General features: G+C 43.3%; 1 protein-coding gene across 3 annotated transcripts in view; it reads left to right on the forward strand.

The window, feature by feature from the left end:
• PLXNB2 (plexin B2) overlaps positions 1 to 22563 on the forward strand; it is a 339781-nt gene that overhangs the window by 279724 nt on the left and 37494 nt on the right. For all 3 annotated transcript variants that reach the window (XM_081211372.1, XM_081211370.1, XM_081211371.1), the window contains exons 15-22: positions 2405 to 2559; positions 5166 to 5314; positions 6636 to 6744; positions 14672 to 14808; positions 17589 to 17759; positions 18171 to 18306; positions 19927 to 20139; positions 20772 to 20948. In XM_081211372.1, coding sequence (XP_081067498.1) covers positions 2405 to 2559; positions 5166 to 5314; positions 6636 to 6744; positions 14672 to 14808; positions 17589 to 17759; positions 18171 to 18306; positions 19927 to 20139; positions 20772 to 20948 — 1247 coding nt within the window. The remainder of the gene's footprint in view (positions 1 to 2404; positions 2560 to 5165; positions 5315 to 6635; positions 6745 to 14671; positions 14809 to 17588; positions 17760 to 18170; positions 18307 to 19926; positions 20140 to 20771; positions 20949 to 22563) is intronic.

A 22563-nucleotide genomic window follows, 5' to 3' on the forward strand; every position in this document is an offset into this window, starting at 1 on the left:
CCTCGGGTTAAGAACTTAATTCGTTCTGGAGGTCCGTTCTTAACCTGAAACTGTTCTTAACCTGACGCACCTCTTTAGCTAATGGGGCCTCCTGCTGCCGCCACACCGCCAGCGTGCAATTTCTGTTCTCATCCTGAAGCAAAGTTCTTAACCCGAGGTACTATTTCTGGGTTAGCAGAGCCTGTAACCTGAAGCGTATGTAACCTGAAGCGAATGTAACCCGAGGTACCACTGTATCACTAGATGGCTGAAGCATAGGAGCCTACACTTGCACTGCACAGGAAGGCAACACAACAACAAAGCTTCCATGGTCTCCTCCCACTTCGATCTGCACAAAATTTCTTTCCAACTCCAGATCTGGTGGTCTATCTGTACATGAGCCTGGTCAGGCCGCTGAATGCAATAAAACCAAAACTGAAGGGCCCCATTATTTTGCTTTCCGCCCTCCTCCCCCATTATCTTACTTTCCTTTGCAAATTACAGTAATCATTAAGAATGCATTAATGTATCAATAATTTGATGAAGCTGTGTGGCTAGGACACTTAACTACATTACTGAAAGTCAGAAAGGTGATAAGATGCAAAGATAGATTGCGTCGCTCATTCATTATTTATTTGCAGCATTTATGCTCCTTTCTATGCCTTTTGCACAGAAAAAGGAGGGGCTCCCAGAGCAGCTTACAGCAAGCAATAGAGAGGGAGTGAGTTGCCCTCAAGTCTACACTCTAAAATGCATAACACACTGGAGTGTGTGGACAGGGTAGGCAGGAAGGAAGAGGAAAAAATTGCTTCTGCACAGTTCTTTCCTTGGAGAGCTGATCTGGTGGCAGCTGGAACACTCTCAGGAGGAGGCTTGTTGAGTTGCGTTCCTCCGCAACTCAACAAGAGCCAGTGTGGTGTAGTGGTTAAGAGCGGTAGTCTCGTAATCTGGGGAACCGGGTTCGCGTCTCCGCTCTTCCACATGCAGCTGCTGGGTGACCTTGGGCCAGTCACACTTCTCTGAAGTCTCTCAGCCCCACTCACCTCACAGAGTGTTTGTTGTGGGGGAGGGAGGGAAAGGAGAATGTTAGCCGCTTTGAGACTCCTTCGGGTAGTGATAAAGCAGGATATCAAATCCAAACTCTTCTTCTTCTCTTCTCCATCCATGGCAGTTCTCACATTTTTGCAAAGCCATTTCCGACTTCAGAGGAGAGGGGGTTGCGGGCAGAAATCCTCCCACATCCTCATGTGGGGGGCTAGCCTTTGCCCCCGCGAGAGTAGGGAATCCCCGGGCGTGTCTGCGACCCGGCCCGCCAATCAGCGGGCCGGGGAGGCGTGGTCTAGCCTATTTAAGGCTAGGCACGCCCGGGGACCACCCTCTTTGCCCCTTCCAGCCGAGCAGGTTTTTTCCCGACCCACCCATCCCTTAGGTTAGGTAGCCTTGACCTTGCTATGGACTTCGGTTGGTCGCCGCAAGGGGCCTGGTAGGAATTTTTCCAAGTTGGCACTCTTCGAGCCTTTTGGTTTTTTCGCCTACCTCGTAGCAAACGTCACAACTTTTGGTGTTGGCAGTTAGGCATTGGCAGGGGTCAATTGTTATGCAAATGAAGGGGGAAGGAAAAGCCATCACCTTCCCCAAGGCTAAGGGTAGTCCGGTAGAGGACTCCGGGGGGGCGTTGCCTTGTCCGAAACCTTGGGAGGTAAGGGCCTCTGGCACGCCCCAGAGCGGTGACACCCGCTGGGATCCTAGTTGGCGTACTTCAACAGGACTCCCACGGCTTGTGGACAACCCTTCCCGGTCCCCATGCCGGGTAGTCGTTAGGAGCCAATGCCTAAGGCCAATACCTTTCAATTCTGTAATCAATAAAGTTGTGGCCTTTTCATGCCCATTAACCTTAAATACCGTGTCTAGTGTCTTTATTTCACATGGGGGAGGGGACTTGCCACGCAAAAAGCAACACTCACCTTCCTCCTGCACCCAGGATCAGATTCGAGAGCAGATGACAATGTCCAGGCTAGGAGAACAGGACTGCTCCTGCCCAGTGGCGAAGCTGCATGCTCCACTACTGAGGGCAGAGAGCAGGTGGCGGCGTGGCACACGTTCTGGGGGTGTGACACGCTGCCTGTGGGGGTGTGGTGCGCGGTGGGTGCCACGATGGCACACTACCGGAATAGTGGTGCCATGGGCAGAGCGCTCCCTCCGTGCTCCTGTTCCTCCACCAGTGCTCCTGCCACAGTTATTTCCTCAAGCAGCTGAGTTGGTGGTTAGTCACAGATTGTGGTATTTGTTGAGCACCATGATTGTACCTTAATGACGCTGCCCTGTTGGGTGCACCTCAAGATTTATGTGGGTTTGAATTTCTCTGAGTGGTGTAATAGTAACTGACACTAGAAACATGCATATGATTTGTTTTCCATTTTTACAGTGACTCTATACAGCTGTTCCTATGGTCGGAATGACTGCAGCTTGTGTCTCGCAGCTAATCCTGCGTATCGGTGTGTCTGGTGTGACGACAGCTGTGTTTACACTGGCCGGTGTGCTGCTCCCACTACCACCTGCCCTCCTCCAGTCATTACTATGGTAATTTCTGCATCATTCATAAAATAGCGTGAAGTCCACTCAAGTCAGCTTGCAAAGCATTTATGGAATTCTGAGGAGCTGTTGCAAACTTGTGAAGTCCCATAGTAAAGAGACTCTGTCTGTTTCTTTAAGATCCAGATGGTGAATAATCACTGTGCTCGCGGGGCATTAGAACTGGCTTTTTGACTAAAGAAACCGAAAGGAAAAGGCTACGTAACTATATCCTAGGAGTGTCTTCTAGTAGTGCTGTAATGGCTGCTCCTAGGTTACACGGGACGAGTTCATAGCATGGTTTCTTGCCTTGCCTGCATTGTCTCAGATCCCAGGAAGCGGTATTATATAATGGAGGCATGCCATTATATTTCCTGTACCACTAAGGGGCTGAACTTTACGAGACGTGTGGACATACTGCTGGTCTGTCTTTGCTCTCCATACTTCCTCATAGCATCTGATTTAACCCAATAAGCTGGTTCAGACATAACAATCTCCGTTTAACAAAGCCAAGAATGCATCTGAACAGCCCAGTGTGTGAGATGATATAATCATCACTGTACATTGCTAGCAGCTAGTGACTATAAGGTAGAAAGCAAAACTAATACAATTACATTATTCAGGCATTGTGTTAAAACAGTTACGGTTAGACAGCCGAGTCTGCAGCTTCACCCCTTACATACCTTGTTCTGCCCAGATTGCTTTTTACATTTTCTGGCTTTCCAAAGCGCTTTAGTTCAACAAGTCTAGTCCCCCTTAGGGTTGCCATTTTTTTGAAGAGAAAAAAGAGGACACATTTGCCAACATCTACTTTTAACTATGGATCTCTATGATAACTCTCGTATCACAAGAAAGAGGACGTGTCCAGGGAAAAGAGGACATGTGGCAATCCTTCGGCCTTCATCTTATCCAACCAGTTCCACAGTTCTAAATTTGTAGCAGAACATTAAAAAGAACATTGGTAAACAGAGTGGTACCTCAAAAGGTATCTCTGCCTGTTAGGAACCTGCTTCAGAGGTAGTTCACTCAACTAAATAAATGTTTCGGTATTTTTTTCTATTAAAAGGAAACACCATCGGGTTCTTTAGGCAACCACAACACAGTTATAAACTGGATGAAATGCTAGGTGTTACTCTAGGCAGGAATGCTATATATAATAGTTATAACCCGGTGTTGTAATAAAGTATAGTAGAATTCCATTTTCCGTCAGGTATTTGAAATGATGCAGCTTGTTATTGATTTTATAATATTGGGAAGAGCGTTAGACTTGACATTTTACAGTAAAAAATAGTTGGCTCTCGAGGGTTTTTCCCCCCAAAAAGGCAATTAGGGTTTTTTAGGAGTAGGCAGCCGCATAACAGAAGAGGCCACAGAAAGTCCACAGAAAGCTCTGCCAGTGTTGCTGGATCTCAGACTGCCAGAATTTTTATCATTTCCTTCCTTCTTTCACAAACTTTTTGCACCTGGAGCCCAATAGGTTGGAAAATTCAGGTTCTCAGGGACAGATGCAGTAAGGCAGGCCTCAGAGTCCTCTGAAGTTCATCCTCAGTGCAGGCAGTTAGAAAAGGGAGATCAGAAGCCCTGTGCAAATCTGTTTGGCCTATCTTTGGCCTGGGGATCGCCACTATTTCTTTATCACAGTTGGCCATTCCTGATCTACATCCCTAGGCACTCTGCACTGCCCTCCTTTTACCACAGTCCCTTAACAGGTATAATTCTGTTGCAATACATCCTCATAGTAAAATCTTATATTTAAAAAAACCGTGCATCATTCCCCTTAAAGGGGAAAAATAAATATCAATGGAAGTCTTCAATATACCCCTAGGACATGAAACTCTTGTAAAGGAGATGTTCTCCCCCCCCCCCCCCGCCTAAACACAAAGGTTTGCAGCTCCCTACCTTTCAATTCTTAGAAAAACCAGTTTGATATTTCAGTTGAGTACTTTGTGGTACTCCGTAGGATATAAAATATCATTGCTCTCAGGAAGTACTTAAATGCTCCAAGGTGTCCACATTGACAACAGAACAAAAACTTTTGTTCTAGAGTCAAAAGAGGTGGTTCTGAAAACTTGCCAGGGTGATAAATGCCCCTTTTGGTGCAGAGGCATGTACTGAGCTCTCACTGTACACTTTTAACACAGGAGATATAAAGTTATGGGAGAACATAGACAAACCATTTGTGCATGGATATATGCCTGTGGGTCTTGGGAGGGTGTTAGAGCAACAAAAGTGTTCTGAAAAATCATTGAACTATAGCTATTATACAGTGGCAGACTAAACTTGAATGACTTCTAAGGCTAGCCAGGTTTTGTTAGCTGACAAAGGGCAAGAACGCCTTATTCCAAAAACTGCACAAATAGAGTTAAAATGTCAAGATTTCCTAACCACCCTTGCCACTAGGGGTAGGGTTCAACTGATATATAATCTCAGAGTTTGCATGCCCATCCACTACAACCAGAATAAAAATTGAAATTTTCCAGATTTCTGGCCAAAACTCAAATTTAAACCCCAAACATTTGTATTCCTCCTTCGAGTCTGTGAACTTACTGTTTAAGCTGCTGGTTGGTTATTAAAATGATGTTGTGACTTTTTAAGTATGTTTTCTTTATGCTCAGATTGAACCACGTAATGGACCACTGAGCGGTGGAATTTTGTTGACCATAATGGGATCTAATTTGGGCATAAATGCTGAAGATGTCAAAAGCATAACAGTGGCAGGCACTGAATGTATATTTAGAGAACAATTCTACTCTGTTTCTACCAAGTAAGTAATTGTCTGATGTCCTGAATGCCAGTTTGTTTGTTTTTTATCTATTTGCTGCAGGTTCATAGAAATGTGAAATAAAACAACTGTCCTGACAAAAATGACAGTTGTTTGCTTTAAATATATAACTTCTTGAGCATTTCTGTATGGTAATGAGTTGTAACTATTTAATGTGTTTAGCTGTAATTCTAGAGACAACTGCAATGTTTATGCTTATTCTGTTGTACTTTATACATGTAATTATGTAAGAGACTTGTAATAACAGCCACCTTTATATTTATGATCTAACAGCTCTAACTCGTTTGTTGCTTATCCAGACTCAATTATGCACTAATTTATTTGAACTGGAGGCACTTGTAAGTTATCTCCTGCAGCTTACATTTCCAATGGTGTCACTGCAGGAAAATCTCATATATTAAACATTTACAACCTTGCACACTTTAAGAAAAACAAAAAACCCACCCACCCCTTTTTGTAATCCTGTACACAAATATTATGAACAGGTAGTTTTGTTATGTTCATTTTTAAAACGCATCTCTAAAATGGACATTGGAAATGTTTTAAATCGGTTTGGCAAATGTTAGGCATCCAGGTATCCTGTTAGTGTGCATTCATGATGATTTGTGCTCATGATGGTATTGTGGCGGTTATATGCTTCCAGTACTGTTTGCACCTGCAAAACATTTTGTGTTGGTGAGACTGTCTTTGTTTCCCATCAGTACTTGCCCCATAGCTTCCTACTAAAACCCTGTAACACAATGCAAACATTCAGGGGGTGGGGTGTTCTATCCTGCTATTGTTGTGCCGTGTATGAGTGTCCCCCAGATCGCAATAATGCACTAGTATTGAGAAAGTATTGCAGAACTAGTAAAGTAAAAAGATGTGCGAACGGTTCCATATAAATCCATCACTGATGCACTCGTATTGCATCAGTGACATGTTGCAGAATACATCTGCCCCCCCCCAAAAAAAAACCCATCCGGTGGGGGTGGGAATGCACCTCCGATGGGGAAATCAAGGTGTGAGTCTTGGTTTTTCCTATTTCTTTGAGAAATAAACCTGTAAATTCATCTTGTGAAAAGGAATGGCGTGCCATTTTTTTAATGGTTTCTACATAATGAAGGCTTGAGTGTGATCTTCTCCCGGAGATTTAAAATCATTTGCATGGCCGATTCTAGTTTATTCCACCTTGTATTACTTTTGAGGCTTCTGTAATGGTGTCTTATTTAATTGTTAGATTTTATTTTATTTAAGAATGGACTGCAGGGAATATATATCAATTTAGATCTTTTATGTACAAGCTTACCTTGTTTCCAACTAGGATTGTATGTGAGGTTGGAAGCGTGCCAGAAGCAAAAGAAGGTGAAATTGAAGTTGATGTAAATGGACAACAAGGCAGATCAACAAACGAAGTGCAGTTTACATATCAGGTGAGTCTGTCCTTGTCAATAGCTTACCTTATTTAACACATAGTATCTTGTTTTCCATTTCTCACTGGGTCAAATGTAAGTGTATAAACAGTGCGTTGGTTTTTATTCCTTCATTTGGAACCATGGAGGTTCTGCTGAAACAGAATGCTTAAGTCTGCTAAATATAATAGAGAGACGGCCTGTTATAAATAAGGTGGATACAGCACCTGTACTACAGAAGACAGAAAAGAGATGGATGGGCAGCCTTGTGCTCATCCAAACATGCTTCCATCCCTTAAAGGTCTAATGCTCATCCAGTCAAAAAGGGACTTTGACTTTATGCTGAAGGGACACAGCTTCAAGCCATCGGCTGCCTGCTACTTCACCCACTTCTTCCAAAGCAAAGAAGTCCCACCTTCTTTGGGGAAGGAGGTTGTGTTAGTAGCTTGTATAGATAGCCAGGGAAGACTGGAGCGCCCTGCACAGAGCATCATTTACTGCCAGGGCTTTGGAGTTTGTAATCCACAAATTGCACAATAGAAGAAGGTGCTCTGTGCATCACTTTCCACTGGAGAGGCAGCCTGCTAGAGTCTTCATTGGAAGCCATGCATGGGCTGAAACTGCCCTCCTAACCCAAAGTGAGGTTTGGGTTTTGCCTTGAGAGAGGAGTAGCATCCAGTGGACAACTAAAGGTGCAGAGAGATGCAAGGGACAAGATTAGGGGAGGGTGGGTTGTTCCTGCCTCGGTTCAGTTTACAGCAATCCAAGCAGGGGTGGCTGGCATAGTTGAACACCCCTGCTTGAATCCTCAGCCAACCCTCAGAAAAAAACATATTTGGCTCTGAAATGGGCCATAATTCAAGAAACAGCTCGTAGCTTCCTGCTGAACCAGTAATCTTAATGGGGAGAATGGATGCCTAGGCATGGAACAGTACCTAATGTTAGTAGAAATCCTAAAACATTTTCAGTTGGGTTGCTTAATTCCATAAATAGAGTCTCTGGCACAGACGGCATGATGTAAGTCATGTGAGAGATACAGTTAGCCACCTTGTCACCATGCCAAAGGATAGGCCTTCAATTGTCTTGCCACAGATGCAGCCCTAAAACTCGCAGGACCTTATAGTGCTTGTAAGGCATAGGTAAGTGTACATGGATAGATACAACGTACAGGGTTATTTTTAAATTCAGCTGTCACTTTTGGTATTTAAAACAAAACTAGTGAAATGTGTCATATGGAAAGTCAAGGTTAGGTTATTCTCTTGGGGATTCATTTTTCTGCCTGGGCTATTTCAGCTTTCACGCTGAATAACCACATAGAGGAAGTGGATGTGGTCAAGTCACAAGAAGGAAGGAGTTGGATATTTGTAGAATGCGAGGCCGGAATTGGAAAACAAGGGGCATGCATGCCAAATCTGTATTGTCGGTCCATGGCAGGAGTGGGCAGCTTGCAGCATGTGAGACTTCCACTGTGTAATTCTAGCTCTTGCTATTAATAATAATAGCAGCATTGCATTTCTAATTTTCATTACTGCGGAGTTACATGTGACTCTTTCTTCTTCCAGGATCGCCATTCTTTTAGCATTCTAAAATGACAGCTGTTAAAGATTTTTGGCTTGAAAAGCATAACTTGCATTTTAGCTGGAAAATTCCCTTACAGTTACTGGGAAGATGCAGTGTAAGAGGAAAAGAAAGAACTGAACTGTTAATTTAATGAGGTCACCAAGCTATGGGTAGTTTCTTTTCCTCCCTCTGACTTTTCACACCAATTCTCGGCTAATTATATTTTCTTTCCCCCTCCTCTCACCCAGCTAAAGGAGGAATAGATAGTTTTATTCCAAAAGGAGATGGACATTCTTTGACCGCCTCCACTTTTACCTTGGAGATGCGTCTGTCATGGACACCAGGCTAACAATTCGTGTCTGAAATCTGTAGGGTCATCATGCCATAACTTACATTTCCTTTGGTCCATAGAATTAGGATATGAAGCATGACACAACTAACTAAATTTTACTGAAAACTTTGCTTTTTTTTTACTGGGCAATAAGAAGAGATAATATTTCCCCCCTCTCTGCCCTAACTTCCCCATTGGTTTTACACACTCAGTATACAAGAACGTCAAGTATCATCAATCAGTCTCTGTAGCATTTAGTGACCTAGTTTGTTTGTCATGTTAAACCATAGTTAAAATAAACTGTATGAACAGGTAGTGTGCTACTGCCTGCTTCTGAAATCACAGGCCACTCACTGTTCGCTTGCAAACAAGCTTAGCGTTACCGCTGAACCTAGGGTCATGCTTTGATTCTTACCAAACAAACCGTAAACAGTAACCAAGGTTTATTCTTGGCTTACCACTTATGGTTTGTTTGGGGGAAGCAAACTGCTGAAATTTGTCTGTAATGCTAACCCAGACCATAGCTTATTTCACAGCAGGAGCAGCGAAAGAGCAAAGCGCCTGCAATTTCAGCATGAGTCACCAGCACATTAAACTATTTTAACTAGTTAAAAGTGCCATGTGAGTGAGGCCATTACATGTGATTTTGCTAATACTACCATCCTCTCACTTGGTTTGCCTTTCTTATTACATGAGGAGACAGACCACTTCACACTAGGGATTAAGATTCCTATGAGTGCTAGGTGCTCAAATCTCCAGAAGCATAACATGATCCTTTACAGCTTTGTCACAGCAGCTGAAGTTTAAACCAGGCAATCTAGTGTGTATTATGCTGTCTTAACAGCCTTTGTTTCTGAAATCACCTGTGGGCATTGTTTGTGGGTAGTTTAGCAGAAGTCGAGCTTCTAAACTCTTCCTTTGCTGCTTTGTGGGAGGAAGAAGGGATAGTGTGCAATCCTGAGGTTCACAGCAGATCTTTCCAGCATGTTCATTTCTGAATGCAACCTTTCTATCAGATGTTGCAGCTGATCATGCATAATCACATGTCCTGTAGCTTTGAGTAGCCACTGCAAGTAATAAGATTACAGTGGTGCCTCGCAAGACGAAAAGAATCCGTTCTGTGATTCTCTTCGTCTAGCGGTTTTTTCGTCTTGCGAAGCAAGCCCATTGACGGATTAGCGGATTAGCGCTATTAGCGGCTTTTAGCGGCTTATCTGCTGATCGGATCAGCTGATAAGCGGCTTAGCGGCTTAGAAAAAGGGGGGGAAGGGAAAAAAACCAGCAGGAACTCGCAAGACATTGTCGTCTTGCGAAGCAAGCCCATAGGAAATTCGTTTTGCGAAGCACCTCCAAAACAGAAAACTCTTTCGTCTAGCGAGTTTTCCGTCTTGCGAGGCATTTGTCTTGCGGGGCACCACTGTATATGTAAAAAGGTAGAGAACCCTTACAGTTAAGTCCAGTCGCGAACGACTCTGGGGTTGCACTGCTCATCTCGCTTTACTGGCCGAGGGAGCCGATGTTTGTCCGCAGACAGTTTTTCTGGGTCATGTGGCCAGCATGACTAAGCTGCTTCTGGCAAAACCAGAATTATGTGTAGCAGCCTTTAATGCCAAATTATGGACAGTATTTTTTTCTGAACTACATATTCAGCGTTGGCCCAACTGAACAAATCACTGATAACAGCTCAAGTTGACCCAAGCAAGAAACATTGCTGTTCCGTTTTTAAGAATAGATTTGCACCATCTGGTTAGCTATAACTATATGAAACTGTTTGATGTTGGTAATCCAGCTTGATGTAACTAGTTCATTGTGAGATCAGCACTATCTAACCAAACAGCAAGAAATTTAAAACCTCACATGCAACCCCAACGTGCAGTTTCATTCCAAAAAGCGCCGTTCATTAAATTTATAGCACTTGCTTTATTGGCCTGCTTTATTGGCCCATTAAGGAAAACATTAGGTGTGCTGAGGCAGCTTTGCTGAGCACTAGATGATTATATTAAAAGGACAAGGATGTGCGTGCTTCTTTTTATGTTGCAAAAGGGCTCTTTCATGCGCATAATTTTTGTAACCAGTTTTTTTTTAGTATGTGCATGGTTAGGGTCACAAGAAGTTGCCTTATTTGGAATCAGAACATTGATCCATTGATTGGTCTTCCAGGATTTCAGAAGGGGAAATCCTGTGTAAGTAGTTTCTGTACAGTGGTGCCCCGCAAGACGAATGCCTCGCAAGACGGAAAAGTCGCTAGACGAAAGAGTTTTCCGTTTTGGAGGTGCTTCGCAAAACGAATTTCCTATGGGCTTGCTTCGCAAGACGACAATGTCTTGCGAGTTCCTGCTGGTTTTTTCCCCCTTCCCCCCCTTTTTCTAAGCCACTAAGCCGCTTATCAGCTGATCCGATCAGCAGATAAGCCGCTAATAGCGCTAATCCGCTAATCCTTCAATGGGCTTGCTTCGCAAGACGAAAAAACCGCTAGACGAAGAGAATCACAGAACGGATTCTTTTTGTCGTGCGAGGCACCACTGTATTTATATCCAAGTGACTACAACTATTCGACCTAACTCAGCAGGTGTGGGTACACACCCTGGCTCTAATGCGCACACAACATGTGTGCATGGGGTATGCATTTCCAGTTCTGTAGTAAGGGCAGTTCATTACTCTTTTGTGTCCATGCACCTGCTCTCGCCGCTGAATTCATAGAATCATAGATTATTTTAGAGTTTGAAAAGACCCCGAGGGTCGTCTAGTCTAACTCCCTGCAGTGCAGGAATCCTGTCCACAGACATCTCTGAGGGACGGGGCTCGAACCACCAACCTTCTGATTAACAGCTGTTTTGAGGAAGCTGGTATATACTCTGGGTTAGAAGAGTAAGATGGGAGGGGGAGCCACATCGATAACAGCGGTGACACGTAGCAACAGCTCTCACATATACATGTAACCCTGTATTCCACAGGGCTCCCTCTGGACTTTGCATTAGATCTATGTTTCCCACTCTCAGTTATCAGTGTTTCTGTTCATTTCATTGCTGGACTGGTGCAAGAGAAGCTCACGTGGCATGCGCCTCAGTTCATTCTTCTAGGGTTGCTGCCTCTTTTCTGGGAGCTGCAAGGAAAAACGAGACAGCAACAACATGCGATAGTTTTTGAAAACATGGTTTTTGAAGACACACACAGACAATGCAGGCTTCTAGTGTGGGAGTAAATACCATCTGACATACAATTAAAAATTGAAAAGAGCTCCTTAGGCTTTATATAAGAGTGCTGTACTCTTGAATATCAAAGCAAAATGTTAATCATTGCGACTTGCACTGCAGCGCATTGAGTTCCATTCTAGGGCAATCCGGCTGAACATTAAATGTATTCTGCAGAGAGTGCTGCTTCCCTGGGCTTCTGAAAAATTAGTGCTTTTATGAGTGTGTTCCAGTTGTTGTTGTTGTTGTTGTTACCATTATTATTCTTACTATTTATTAATTTTGCATACCACCCTTCATCCGAAGACCTCAGGGCAGTTCACAACATAAAAATACAAAACAAGAATGTAAAACAAAAACAAAACAATAACCCCCCTCCCGCAAGCACATTTTTTAAAAAAAACATAGGATGTTAATAAGATGTTAATCAGCCAAAGATTATAGAGAAACATTTCTGCCTGGCACCTAAAGATATGTAATGAAGGTGCCCTTCCCTGTTTTTCTTGCTTGGGTCAACTTGTATTCTTTATGATCCTTATAGTTTATGGGATCGGAATTGACATGGGGGGGAGGGGATTTCAGAAAGGTGGTGCTTTGCCCTGGATCTTTCAGGTTTTCCTAAAAAGCTCAACAATTATGTGAGTGTCCTGGTTTTTGCTTTTTGAGATATAGCAGCCTTAGTGTTGCTCCCATCTCTTCCTTCCCAGACCTCAAAACTGCATACTTGAGGAGTTATCCGATGTTATCCTCACCACACCCCTGTGATGAGGTAGCTTGACTGAGAGCAAGTACTATGACTGATCTAAGGTCTCTTGGTGAACATCATGATGAAGTCAGGGTTTGAATCTGGTTTCTCTTGTGCAATTCAGTTCTTTACCCCCAAGATGTCTTGCTGGTTGTAAGCTATTGATAAGGACTTACAGAGACATTTGTAAACACCTCTCCCTTGCATTTGCATAAAGGATGTCATTTGTGTTTCCGTGGTATTGCATTCCAGTTTCCCTCAAGTTTTTACGATGTAAAGCTTGTGTCTCCTGCAAGAGCATCTAAAAACATCTCCTAAAAGTTGCACATTTCTACATACATAGACTATCTTTACCCCTAAACCAATATTGTAGGATGCCTGGTATTGACATTTTTGTAAAAATGAGCAAGGATTTTAATCTTATGCAGCTGTCTGCCTCTTCTTAAATTAGGTGCTCTGAATTCTGAAGGCTGCATACATAATTCCATTTCCAAATGAAAAGACTTTGACAGTTCTTAAACACTGAGACATTAAGGCTGCCCCGGAGCTTACTTCTAAGTAAACATACACAGGATTGTGGTGTGTGTGATATTCCAGCTATTAAATAAAAGTTTTGATAAATTTGGTGAATAAAAGGCATGCAGGAACTGACAACAGAAGATAGGGTTGTGGGCAAGGCTGAAGTTAGTTCCAATTAGTCGAAATTTGGGAGAGGGCTATATAAAACAACAACAACAACAGAAGAGGAATAAGTTTTGAATTAATTGTTTGAAGTTGATTAGACTGGCTCGTGAAAGTGTAAAGCAGATAAAGCGAGATAGCATTATGCCTAATTGCATCATGTTTTCAGAAGACGAGCTATAGAACCAATTAATACTCTGCTAAGATACATTGCAAAATATGGGAGATGTTAATTTTACAAAAGGCTTTTGCACTTCTAAAAAACCGTTGGTGTGATTTGGCCTTTGCAATGTGTTTTGGCCAGGGCCGTCTTAAGCATATCTAGTGCCATGGTGCAAAGCTTCCCCACCCCCCCCTCCGTTTCCCAGAGTTGTCGAAAAGGGAGGACGGCACTGACTGCTGGCAAGGCTGGAGGAGGGGGCAGCAGCTGGAGGGCAGCTCCTCCAGCAGGGAAGAGGCGGAGGCTAAACAGGGCACCTCCTGGCTCAGTTGCACACTTCTTGCCATAGCGGCCATGGCAGATGATGGAGGCTCCGGGCGCAGTGCTGCTTCAGTGCAGGCGGCGAGCTGATACCGGGAGGCGTCGCGTCCAGCCTTCACCTCTTCCCTGGCGCCCTCCAGAACTTGATGCCCTGGCGCCCTGTGCCACTAGCCTCTATGGGTAAGACGCCCCTGGATTTGGCCTTTGTGATTTGGCCCTGTGCAATCAGGCACAGGGTATATTTAGGTTACAATTTTTAAGCCTTGATAGTAGGTGAGCTTGCAGCAAATTTTGGGTGGTCCCAGAACCATAGAACAGTACGTTTTCACAGCATTGCTAAGCCCCTTGCTATGTCAAGTCTCCTACACAGCATGTCACCGAGTTGAATGCAGGCTGCCACCTATTTAATGTGGCCTGCCACTTCCAACTTCCCACATTTGCAGCACCAGGCAGGAAGTTTATCAGGCTTGTGTTGGGCTATATTTGACTCAAGACTATCACAAGTTTTGCAGACCTGTTTTAAGCGATACTTTCCAAATTAGCCAACTTCCCACAGAGGATAGGAGGGGACAGTTGCTTTCTGTGCAAATATCAAAACCGGTTGCTTTCACATTGCCTCACAACGCTGCGGGCCTTGCTTTGTTGCTCCTGTCATTGATAACAGTTATATTCCAGGAAAGTGTGAGGAAGAAGCACTGAAACCATGACTGAAAACAGTAAGCCCAAAATGAAATCCTCAAAAAATGAACAGGCAGCTAATCCATTATGTTGTAGCTTAGGCCTTGAAATCAATAGCAGCTTAGAGTAGTGTAAGCTTTAAATAGAAGTTGGTTCATAATCTCTTTCATTTCTTCTTCCCTGGTCCATTTTTTTTCTCATGGTAGTATTTCCAAACCTAGAAAAGTGCCTTTGTGAGAGTAAAAAGTGAATTTAACCAGTTTTTGACTTCTTCATGACAGGATCCTGAACCTACAGGAATAAGTCCTCAAATTGGTACCAAAGCTGGAGGGACTTTCCTAACTATCAGTGGCACAAACCTGGACACTGGCTCTATTCAAGATGTTCAAGTTTACCTCGATAATGTACCCTGTCAAGTGTAAGTATAAGGACTTATAAAGCTGCCTTTCCTCTCTTGGGTGTGGCCATGCCATCTATATTGCAGATTTCTAACCTCTGCCAGAAGAACTTTCAGCCATCTTAACGTCCTCTGAATTACCCTAGCCCCACCTAAATTGTTTTCCCCATGGACTGTTTTCCGCACATCCTGATGACGCAACGGAAACTTAAAATTTTCTCTCTCTTTATCTAAATTGAATTAGTGTGAGTTCACACTGATTTTGTCCACACTATATGACTTTAGAATCAAGCAGCCACTTAGATGAACAGCTCTCAGAAGATCAATCCTCAGAGGGGTCATTCTCACATTATCCTCCTTTCCCACGAATATATTTTAATAGGGGCACACTCAGCTAAGGTTCATAGCTCATACTTGATTCGCCATGTGGGCATTGTTCCACAAAACATTACTAATGATTCTTTCAGTCGCCTCACCCCAGTGATAATATCCTGGACAACGTGCATATGAAGAAACCCCAACACTGCAGGAATATTCAGCTGTCCCATACAGGAATCAAACCTGCAACCTTGGTGTTATCAGCACCACGCTCTAACCAACTGAGCTAAAAGCTGCCACTGTGATTTTAGTCTTAGTTGAGAGATATTCATGGAATCAGCCTTTATTGGATTATTATTCATCACCAAACTTTGAAGAAGACATGAGCAGTATACATTAGGTTGTTCCTTTTTATGTAGCGTGGATTGTGACCCTTCTTGAGAAGGCATGGTCTGAACCATCGATGACTAGTACACGGTTAGCACAGTAAAATGTGAAGTGCAATTGTTGTGATAGGTTCTAATGGGGTAGTATTGTTGCATTGCCATTAGAGTGCCAAATAGCATTTCAGGAAGCATGTGAACAGATACGGACAAGTCAGCACCTAACACTGAAAACATGTACCAGATTGCAGTGCTCTGAGCAACAGAGCTAGAAAAGTGCTTTAAATTTGTGAAGATCACCTTAAATGTTACAGTCAAAAGACAAGGGAAATGGGTAATTTGTACAGAAGCTGCATATAGTGTTGTCTGCAAGTGTCGTGTTCGTTCTGTTACTCTGATGACTTAAATAGGGCTTTACTATTGCACTTTCCTTGTATTTGTTTTGGCTGTGGAGGGTAGGGTTGTCTACGACTGACATGAAATTATTGGAGAGAAATGAAGCTAATTGAGGCATAAAGAAGTATATAGAAGAGTGAAAGCAGGACTTCCTTTGCTTTTGCGCTTACTTGGTAAAATACGTCAACACTCAGATCCCCTTGGCTAGAGATCTCACTTAAAAATAGGCAAGCTTCCATAGCATTTTGTTTTAGAACCTTAAAGTGAAGGTGGTCCTCAAACATCTGAATGGGACATCAGGGAAAGATGAAAGTCATACAAAGCATTAGGTCAAAACAGTCCAAAACTAACCTCCACGAATTTGTCCTTATCTGGGCAGGGACACTCCAATATTGTCGAATGTCTGTGTCCTGGCAGCAGAACCTGCAGCCCACATGTTAAGGGACTTTGGAAGAAGACTGGCTTGAAGGACCACTCTGGCAGCCCAACAGCAACAGCCCGGGGATAGAGTTGGCATAGTCTCACGATGGGTTGGGCTGTTAACTCATATGCACCAGGCCCCTTAAGGAGATTCCCCCATGGGTTCATTTGGGGAGAGACCAACCCTGACTGTGGTCTCTTACCAATGATGTCCCAGCTGCTTGTGACATTGAAAATGAAACAAAAGTACTACCCTGAGCAAAGGTATCTGAAGAGCTATCTATTGGGGGGGCATGGCTGAGCTATAAGCCCAGAGTCAATTAATCATGCTCATATCACTCCTTTGCTCTCCTGACGTCCCCCTTCTCCCCCTTCCCAGATACCCAGCACAAAGGGATACAGTGGTACCTTGGGTTACAGATGCTTCAGGTTACAGACGCTTCAGGTTACAGACTCTGCTAACCCAGTAATAGTACCTCGGGTTAAGAAATTTGCTTCAGGGTGAGAACAGAAATCGTGCTCTGGCGGCGCGGCAGCAGCAGGAGGCCCCATTAGCTAAAGTGGTGCTTCAGGTTAAGAACAGTTTCAGGTTAAGAACGGACCTCCAGAACGAATTAAGTACTTAACCCGAGGTACCACTGTATTTGCATTGGATGTTAGTGAACTTGGTTTCTCATATGTTCATGCTTATACACATTCACTGTTTCTCTAATGTAGCCATAATAATAATAATAATAATTGATAATTTATTATTTATACCCCGCCCATCTGGCTGAGTTTCCCCAGCCACTTTGGGCGGCTCCCAATCGAGTGTTAAAAACAATACAGCATTAAATATTAAAAAGTTCCCTAAACAGGGCTGTCTTCAGATGTCTTTTAAAAATAGGATAGCTGCTTATTTCCTTGACATCTGATGGGAGGGCATTCCACAAGGCGGGCGCCACCACTGAGAAGGCCCTCTGCCTGGTTCCCTGTAACTTGGCTTCTCACAGTGAGGGAACCGCCAGAAGGCCCTCGGCCCTGGACCTCAGTGTCCGTGCTGAACGATGGGGGTGGAGACGCTCCTTCAGGTATACTGGACCGAGGCCGTTTAGGGCTTTAAAGGTCAGCACATTATATTGAATGTAACCCCATTTTAATATTCTAAATGTTAGACTAAATAATGCTGGTATTCTCTGTGTCACTTGAGGAAATGAAGATGTCGTTTTCCTGTGGGCTGGGGTTCGGGAGGTTGTAGAAGTCAGTCTTGATGTGATTTTCCTCTCTCCTTTTTTCTTAATTTAGTATCACATTTGGGCAAGAAATAGTTTGCGTTACTGGACCAAATAGCAAGGAAGGGCCTGTTCCTGTAACAGTACGGCATGGAAGCAATGAAAGAAGGATAGAAAACGAACCGTTTACCTACAGTGAAAACCCTACAGTTAGCAAGATCACACCTGAAGTCAGCATTTGCAGGTAATGAAATATTTCTTTTGTAGGAAAATAATGTCTTCAACTTTAATGAGCTGAAATTATAAGGTTTCCCCCCTCTCTGCTTTCAATGTAATTATTAGATAACAAGTATCCTGGGTCTAAGCAATCACAATAAATGTAGCATAATTGTATATTTCTTCTAAAACAGAAGTCATCACCATCAAGAAAGGCAGAGCTCTCTTTTGTTTAAGAATAATGTATCAAATTAATAAGATGTTCATGACTTTCTTCCTACTCCACTTGAAACAGATTAAGGGTTACAGTCAACTTAACCCTACTCCAGGAAAGACCCATTAATGAACCCATTTAAAATTGAACTTCACCAAGTCTACTCTGAGTAGACATTGGGAGAACAGTGGGATACATGGTTTTATTTGTGCTTTTATATTTTAGCGGAGGCCGAAATATTACTGTCGTTGGAGCTGGTTTTGATATTATCCAGCATTTCTCTGTGAAAGTTATATTTAAGCCTTTTGTCGAGAGATCATCAAGGAAGAGGAGGAAGAGGCAGACAGAGGAGGTACAAAAGGTAACCATCGTCTCTCCTTTGTACAGAAATACAGTATGGGCAGTATTTTATTCATTTATTAAATTTCTATGGCACCCTGCATCCAAAGATCACAGGCTCATTCTCATGCTGCTACCCTCCAGAGCTCTCATGGAAGAGACACAGGGTCCCAGTCGGTTCATACTGAAACTGTACCTAATCCAAAAACCCTTGAAATTTCTCTTTGTTAGTTTTAGTGGATTCAGTAGTTGGTCAAGAACGTTAGGATTTAATTAATAGGTTTTGAGTGGCATAATTGGAAGAGGGTGAGTCCGTGGGGCACAAACTGCCATGTCCAAGCCCTGCAGGGCTCACACCAATCAGGGAGGAAGCGAAGGAAAATGTTTATGTGGTACTCTTGCAGATTTCCCCTCCATTTCCCTCCTATTACCGTATTTTTTGCTCTATAAGACTCACTTTTTCCTTCCTAAAAAGTAAGGGGAAATGTGTGTGCGTCTTATGGAGCGAATGCAGGCTGCGCAGCTATCCCAGAAGCCAGAACAGCAGGAGGGATTGCTGCTTTCACTGCGCAGCGATCCCTCTTGCTGTTCTGGCTTCTGAGATTCAGAATATTTTTTTTCTTGTTTTCCTCCTCCAAAAACTAGGTGCTTCTTGTGGTCTGGTGCGTCTTATAGAGTGAAAAATACGGTAATTCCTATAAAAAGGAATTTTGCTGTACCCGCTCCAAGGCGGGAATAGTTTTCTTGCCCAGCTGGAAATGTGTTAAAGAAACCAAGGGGATTTTAGATCTTTGTGCTGTTGCTGCTTTTTTTCCTGTTTTATTCACATTCTTAATTGTAATTTTAATGTTTTGAATAGTTTTTCCCCCCTGTATGAGCCCCTATATAACATGATCTGATATGCAGTAAACCAGGGGCCAGCAAACATTTTCAGCTGGGGGCCAGTCCACAGTCCCTCAGACCTTGTGGGGGGCCGGGCTATATTTTTGGGGGGGATGAACATATTCCTATGTCCCACAAATAACCCAGAGATGCATTTTAAATAAAAGGACACATTCTACTTATGTAAAAACACACTGATTCTTGGACCGTCCGCAGGCCAGATTTAGAAGGCGATTGGGATGGATCTGGCCCCCGGGCCTTAGTTTGCCTACCCATGCAGTAAACTCACACATTAGTATGCAAAGGTTAATTTGGAAGAAGCACTGACACTGCATAAAACTACAAGTGAAATTCCCAGTTTATGGTGTAAAAATGATTAGCAAAATTAATTGTGTCAAAGATGGCATGAATGGAGTCCAGTTAAACTTAGTATTCAGAAATGCACTGTTTATACACTGGGATACACCTATGATCATCCATCCTAAAACAATGCATGTGAAGTAGCTCATGTTTTTTACCAATTCGATAGACACAGAGATGAATTACCAGTGCTGCAGTAGCAAAAATACCAACTTTCAAAAAAAGACTAAAGCATATGAGATTGCAAGAGAGAGGTGACAGCTTGCACATTGAATTCACTTGTATATGTGTGAGACAAAGAAGGAGGGAAGGATAAAGAAAAAACGTAAAAAATTACCTACCCGTGATACCAATACTTGTTTGTTTGTTTGTTTGTTTGTTTGTTTGTTTGTTTGTTTAGTTTGAAGGAAAAACCATCTCAAAGATCAATGACACCACCCTAGTCTTCTTATCACCACCCGTCCTGGAGGACCCAGAAAATTACAGAATTACTGTGCTTCTCCAAATGGATGGTCATCAGGTGGGAAAAGACTTTCAATATGTTGCTGATCCAACCTTTGAAAACTTCACTGACGGTGTCAAAAAACAAGTCAATAAACTTATTCATGCAAAGGTAAGTGTGTCAGGAAAATGACCTCTCCCAGTGTGCTTTGCCCTTTCGTATTTGCATTTGGCGCTTTCTTTCCTAATTGTGTTAACCCGATGCAAACGGTTGACTGGAATAATTCCAAACACTGTTTTCAAAGACTAGTTTTGTCTGAATGTGGGGAGCATAAATTCCTTTTTTTGTGCTACTTAGGGGTGGGGGAGACCTGTCTTTGCCTGCTGACATATGCCTCTAAAGGTTTCCTGTCAGTGAGGTTTCCTCTTTCTGAAATCAAGAATTGAGTCCTTATCAGCAAGTTCTCCTGACATTCTTTGACCTTATTTATACCCCCTGTTGCCACCAGGGGATGATATTGGATATTGTAAATCTAGGCCGGCACTCTCGTTGCCCTGCAGGAACAGCTTCCATGAACAAGGCTTACAGATTTGCCTCAGAACATCAGCTACCCTGAGGGTATTTCCTCTTCCACATAGATATCAAATCCAGCTGTTTGGTTTTCAGATGGAACTGTGCGAAACATGAATGTATTAATCATGAAAGCTTTTATCCTTTTCCTTCCCTCTCCTCCCCTCCGCTCCCAGACACCACAAAGCGAGTTGATAGCTAAGATGGCTTAGTGTTTCTGTGTTTCTGTCTAGGGCAGTAATCTCAACAAAGCTATGACGTTGGAAGAGGCGCGAGCATTCGTGGGAGAGGAGCCCTGCGTCATCAAAACCCTGACGGAGAACGATTTGTACTGTGAGCCACCTGAAGTGCAGCCCCCACCCAAGAGAAGGCAGAAGAGAGATACGGTTAATAACCTGCCAGAATTCAGCGTAGGTCACATTTATCTGTCTTTTTAACAACACATATAAGGTGTGCGGCACAGAGGGCATCTTGTTTTGAAGTGGCAATAATAAAGAGCCTTCTTTTACGCATGATTTGTGCTTCCAAAGAGCACGGGCAGAAGAAAACCATTCTCCCGTTTGCCACTCCTTATCTAGAAACAGAATGTGTGAAAGCAAGCGTTAGCTTTCTTTTGCTAAGGCCTAGGCTGTACTGGTACTGAAATGTGCATCGATCTAGATCAGTGCTTCCCAAACTTGGGTCTCCAGCAGCTTTTGGACTACAATTCCCATCATCCCTGACCACTGTTCTTGATAGCAATGATGGGAGTTGTAGTCCAAAAACAGCTGGAGAGGAGACCCAAGTTTGGGAAACTCTGGTCTAGATTCAGGACCACCCTACCAGCGCAATCAACCCCAAGCAGCTGCTTAAGGAAGCAGTACTTTTGGAGGAGTCAGTGAAACATGAGATCTGGGAAATGCACCCCAGGGAACTGCGGTCTTATTTATTTAAAGAAAGAAGTTATAAACCACTCACCATTCACAAATATTGTGGTGGTATCCAAAAAGAAAATTACGAAGTTAAAACAATAAAAACACATTTCAATCCATCTGATATACAGTGCCACAGCTTAATGTTTACAGCAGACGTAGTCAGTGTGGAGCCTTGAGGATGCTTGTGGTCAGTTAACTCTCAGCATCCCTGACCATTAGTCATGATGGCTGCAGGCTAATGAAGATGGAGTCCAATAACATCTAGAAGGCCCCATGTTGCTACTCCTGGTGTATTGGGACATGGGTGGTGCCGTGGTATAAACCACCGAGCCTCCTGGGCTTGCTGATCAGAAGCTCAGCAGTTCAAACCCGCACAACAGGGTGAGCTCCTGTTTCTCTGTCCCAGTTCCTGCCAACCTAGCAGTTCGAAATCATGCCAGTGCAAGTAGATAAATAGGTACCGCTGCAGTGGGAAGGTAAGTGGCGTTTCCGAGCTCCCTGGTTTTTGTTAGGGTGTTCCGTTGCACCAGAAGCCATTTAGTCATGCTGGCCACATGACCCGGAAAGCTGTCTGTGGCGAAACGCCAGCTCCCTCAGCCTGAAAAACAGTCGCCTTGGACTGGACTGGACTGTCCAAGGGTCCTTTACCTCTTACTCCTGGTGTGCAGGAGTGACCAGATCCCCTTGCTATTGTCTTTTAGATGTCTAGTCAACATACATTTGTTTTTTAAAACGTTTGGATTGATCTCATAATTTTGTTGCTGGTTTTGTGTTTGATTTTGATTGTGTATTTAGTATTTAAATCTGGGTTAAGTTTTGCAACTTTATAGACTTGAAAGCTTTGTAGGCTGCAGTCAGATTTAGGTAGGGTAATACTAAGTGAAGGACTAACTAAACCTGCACACCCACCTGAGGCCTTGCTCCGCTTTCAGTTGGCAGCGATGCAGGAGCAGGCCTTCTTAAAGGCAGTCAGTCGCTGGCAGAACCCCCTTCCCTAGAGAGGTCCAGTTAGCTTCCTTTTTGGGGGGAGAATATAAAGACACTCTTTTATTATTTGCATGCTTTTAATCTTCCCTATGTTTATAATCTCCTACTGTAGTTTTGTCTTATT

Source organism: Podarcis bocagei (genome assembly GCF_964188305.1).
Source record: "Podarcis bocagei genome assembly, chromosome: 10".
Lineage (NCBI taxonomy): Eukaryota > Metazoa > Chordata > Lepidosauria > Squamata > Lacertidae > Podarcis > Podarcis bocagei.